The sequence below is a fragment of the Arachis ipaensis genome, chromosome B01 (assembly GCF_000816755.2).
Source record: "Arachis ipaensis cultivar K30076 chromosome B01, Araip1.1, whole genome shotgun sequence".
Lineage (NCBI taxonomy): Eukaryota > Viridiplantae > Streptophyta > Magnoliopsida > Fabales > Fabaceae > Arachis > Arachis ipaensis.
This window is the reverse complement of record NC_029785.2, coordinates 22,130,206-22,135,475: the sequence shown is the minus strand read 5'-3', so window position 1 is coordinate 22,135,475 and position 5,270 is coordinate 22,130,206. Positions and strand designations below refer to the sequence as shown.

General features: G+C 36.8%; 1 protein-coding gene across 2 annotated transcripts; it reads right to left on the bottom strand.

The window, feature by feature from the left end:
• Positions 1,361 to 5,270, bottom strand: LOC107627322 (metal transporter Nramp3; the record flags this gene model as incomplete). 2 transcript variants are annotated; one of them, XM_021119010.1, is given in 4 exon segments in its annotated part: positions 1,361 to 1,814; positions 3,247 to 3,899; positions 4,038 to 4,174; positions 4,877 to 5,270. In XM_021119010.1, coding segments are annotated over 4 exon segments (1,409 nt in total), but the record flags the coding sequence as incomplete, so codon positions are not given.

Below are 5,270 nucleotides of genomic sequence, written 5' to 3'. Positions count from 1 at the left end.
ACATAGGAAAAAATAAAAACAAATTAAATAATTTCAATTAATTTTATTTATTGTAAGTTAGTTTAATTTTTCGTTTTACGATTTTACTTTTATTTATTTATTTTTATTATATATATATATATTTTAACTTTAAACAGTATTCACACTTCTTGGCTTCTAACTACCAAATCTTCAATATTATTTGAGCAACATTCATATTTAAAAAATAAAAAATTATTGAATATGAAATAGAATAAAAAGAACCAATAATGAAAATAAATAATTTGGCGGCAGTTTATAGAATCGCTGCAAAAAGATTGTAATATTTGTATTTTGGTTTTAGCAGCGGTTAGGGGTGCACATGGGCCGGATGAAGCCGGGTTTGATGTGACACAGATCCGACCCGAAATATACACCGGGTCTATTTATTAGACCCGAACCCGATGAAACCAATACACTTTCGAACCACAATTATACCGGGTGAAAATCGGGCCGTTAACATTACATTACGTTGATACCTTCTTGTAAGCTAGCATGTAAAAATATCCATGTTTCCAAGACTCCAACCATTATTTAACATGGTAAAATTCACTTAGAAAAATATAACAAGAACCAACCCTTCTTTAAAATTAAAGCATAACCACAATCAATACTAAAGCAAAACCACAATCAATACTAATATTGTATAATAATACCAAATATTTAAATCAATACAAATAATACAATATTATGCATTAGTCTAAAGTCTTATGCATTCTAAACATAAAACATTAACTTATAGTCTTATAATGACTAATAACACAAAATATTAAGGTTTACAATACTTAAATTCCACATAAGAATAGTCATGATCCATCACTAATAACACAAAATATTAATTGTGTATGATGACTGAGCCACCGGGCCGACTTCGGGTGACTCGAGCTATGGCCCGGACCCGACCCGAAATAATGACCGGGTCTATTTTTGAGACCCTTACCCGGCCCTAAACCCGATGAAATCACACCAAATTAGCCCCTAAAGTGTTCGGGACCGGGCCGGGCCTTCGGGCCGGACCGGGTCTGTGCACCCCTAGCAGCGGTTGTGAAACCACCGCAGTAAAAATGACAAGTTTTGGTTCCTTGTTGACATATTATGGCGGTTCAAAACCGCCACTAAAGGATAAGCCGATAAGCAGTATTTGTTTCAACTGATTAACTGCTGTTGAATATGTGTGTATGGTAGTTCATTTATTTTATTGGCAAAGTATCATAACCGATATATACATTGGATTCTAATCAGCACGCGAAGCGCGGGTTGTATTATACATGCTAGTTTAGTTTCATATTTAAATGGAATCAACTTATCTTTGTCTTAATTTGCCTTCCACAACGGTTCTTAATGCCAATTTTCCATTAATTAGAGAACACTGCAGGTCTTTAAACACTACAGCGCTCAATTCTCTCAAAGTCTCAACCACATTAATATCAGTGTTTTCAAAGGCATTTCATTTCAGAGACTAAATTTTGATAGAAAAACAATACTTCCGCTACAACCTACAGACTGAATAATTTACAGGCAAAAACAACAATATGCTTCCACCACTTTGCATTGACTTCTTTACGAGCTAATTACTCTAACTCTGAGTTAGTAATTGACTTTCGCTGTGTCACACTTTGCCAAGGCGAATACGTAACGGCCCGTGAAATAAGGTATACTATGAATGCAACATATGCAGTTGTTAGCACGCACACTACAGTGCCGACTATTGCGCCATTCACTTCGTGCGAGAAGAATTCCAGCAGAAGGTAGCCATTGATCACTATCACCAGAGCAGTCACGAGCCATGAAATAATCTGCAAACACATAGGAAGCCACTCAGCAATCAGCACTTTAATCTAACAAAAACAAAAAATCGAGCAGAGTATTGGGAAGAATTCGCAGTTAGTACAGAAACCAAATTCGATTGAAGTTCAGAGTAAACAGATCCTCTAAATTGAAAAATTCACTTCTATGACAAGAATAGATTTCCACCATTGATTAAATACTTTTGTAGGAGCCATGACAGAATGCACCTCGCTGATCAATGGTGGAAACCTACAGTAACCTGGTCAAGTGGATTTTCCAATTGAGTGAATACACTCTTATAGTCCAGTGATGTTTTTAAGAACCCTAACAACCAATGTCAATTCATCAAAGCTAAAACCAAATATACCATAGAGCAAGTTCAAAACAAGCAGCAGCATCAATCGACCAAAATTAACAATCAAAAAAAAAAAAAAAGAAAAAGATGAAATTACAAAACTAAAGTAAATCTTAAAATATCAAAGTTTAAACAAGCCTTCTCTAGCTTCACAGATGACATTACAAACTTGTAATTAAATTATAATCAACAATTAAGCTTGCAAGTAAAGCATGTATGAAGTATAAACAGACCATGCATGTGAGTGCATTGACTGCTCAGAATGTTTTTGGGCTTCTTGTATAATAATAGGATAGATATTCAGGCAACTGACACAAACTTCAATTAAGTGAGCATAAAAGTACAATTTCATCTACAAGATAACACAAACAACATTCTAGATGTTTGGCATATGACTCATGCCAATTATGGAATTTCATGCAATTTCCAACTGCGGGATTATCCAATAAACTGAATTGCATAATATAAGATATTGAACACACCATGATGAAAATAAATAAATAAATAAATAACAAGTATAAATAATATTGAGTTTGGCATTTTAGAGTAGTGAAACTGGTTCTCTAGACACACAACACCTCCCCTTTAATTTCTCAAGACAGGATAGTAAAATTGTGCTTCCGTTAGTTTCGTCAGAAGCAGACTCTAAATTCTTTATTGCAAAGGAGACTAAGGATTCACATCAGTTCTAACTTGTCGGTTGCCTAAACTGCAGGACAGAAAAAACCAAGTAGCTGCTTCTGAATTACCTCCATCAGTCCATCCTAATTCAACCAAGTTTAATTTAATGGATCAATAGAAGATATATATTTATATAACGGGCAGTCCGATGCACAAGCATCCCGTGTTAACGCAAGGTCATGGAAAGAGCTGCAACCAAAGGATGTAATGTATGCTGCCTAACCTGATAATTACATCAGTGGCTGTTTTCACGGCTTGAACCCGTGACTATATATAAACAGAAATTTCGTACAAAATGAAATTATTTGACATCACAAAGTACTTCAAATGTAAAAATATATTGATAATATGTATCTAGTAAGTGACTAATGTGATGAAAGTGGAGACGAGAGGATCATATATACCTTGAGGACGGGGCCAATTCTGAAACTTCCCATTATCTGCTCCTTTGACACCAAACAAAGCAAGGGAATAAGTGCAAAGGGGATTTGAACTGACTGAAGAACATTAAGCCACTCATTCAGAACATCTAACGATTGCTCAGAGGTGTCGAAAATAAGAGCAACTATCATAGTTGGAATAATTGCAAAGCTTCGTGTAATTAGTGCTCTCATCCATTTTTTCAACCTTAAATTTAGGAAACCCCCCATGATAAATTGACCTGCATAGGTACCCGTAAGAGTGCTACTTTGTCCTGCTGCTAATAACCCAATACCCCATATATACAGTATTGGAAATAGTCCACCCCCATACTTCTCCTGAAGATACTGTCCTGCATTTACAAGACCAATGTTGTTTGCTAGTTCCGTACCATAAAACCCCTTAGCAAAAACGGTTGTGACAAATATATTAATAACAAAGGAGACTATAAGGGCCATGGTGGACTCTATTGAGTAATAATTAAGAGCTTCTTGAACTCGGCCTTTATTCCGGTGATCAACCCTCCTTGATTGAACAAGCGCAGAGTGCAAGAACACATTATGAGGCATAATAATGCAGCCCACAACTCCAACAGCCTGCTGTATAGTTCTAGAGCTAAGCTTCGGAATCAAAATACCTACAAAGGGTAAAGCATGCGCTGTATCAGCTCTAAAGCAACATAACACATAACGATTTACTTTCTAGCAAAGCAATTTGGAGAATTTACTTAAAGTAAACTTTGGATAAGTTCAAATGAATGAAATCAACTACTTACCAAGAAGCAACTCCTTGCCACTGGGCTTTGTTTCACCAAACATCCATGCAAAGGCAACCGCCATTATCGCAATGAGAACAGCAAAAACAGCTTCCAGTTTCCGCACACCATAATTCTCCAGAAGAAGAAAAACAAAACTATAACAAACAAAACAAAACAAAATAAAACAACCATATGTCTCAATGTTTGACTTGGGATTACTACAAAATACAAAGACATGATTTAACAAACAAAAATGCTTGTTTTAGTAACTTCCATCCAGGTTCCAACATTTTAATTAAAACTCAAGGATTCCATTCCACTGAAGATTCGCCCGGAAATAAATATTTCTTTTCTTTCTTTCCCTCTAATCTCAAATGAGACCATCAAAATCATTGATACCTTCATAAAAGCAACAATTTTGAACATATCTTGCAAAATGTTACTCCTCGAAGTTCCAATCTATTACTGTCACTTTTTGGTGTGCCCTTTTCGTAGCTCCTTGGATCAATGTATAGCAACAGTAACAATGCCAGAAACACCAACATTGACAGATAAAACTCATAGTAGATGTAAAAAAAAAAAATCAGCTATCAAATCAGTCACCAGTATAAAATACATGTTGAACTACAAAATACGCCCTAAAAATGAGGGGAGATAGCATTTTTGTAAAACGAATTTTTGTAAACCGAAGAAACCAATAAACACCTAAGGATAAAACTTGCTAAACTAGACTACAATTTGAAAAACATACAGTTTGGCACAAATAATGTAAATCTAAAATCTAACGAAATTATGCTAAACTGACCACAAAAAAAAAAAAAAAAAAAGCAGGAAAAAAAAGGAAATATAAAATTTACCAATCAAGAGCAGTTATGGTGACTCCAGCCCAAAGAGGCACAAAGCCATTACTAAGGATCCTTATAGCAATAGCACTACCAATAACCTCCTGAATATCAGAACCAATAAGTGCCACCTCAGCCATAACCCACAGCACGTTCCGAGCCCACGTCGGGTACTCCTCCCGACAAAGCTCCGCGAGGTGCCTGCCCGTTGCCACGCCGAGCCGGGCCGACAGCAGCTGGATCAGCAGGCCCATGGCTGTGGCCCACATGAGCAGCCACAGCAGCGAGTACCCCGCAATGGCACCGGCCTGCAGGTCTCCTTCCAGGTTCCCTGGGTCCAAGAACGCTATGCTCATGAGAAAGCCCGGGCCCGTGAATAGCCATAGCTTCCTCCATGAGAACGGCGGGG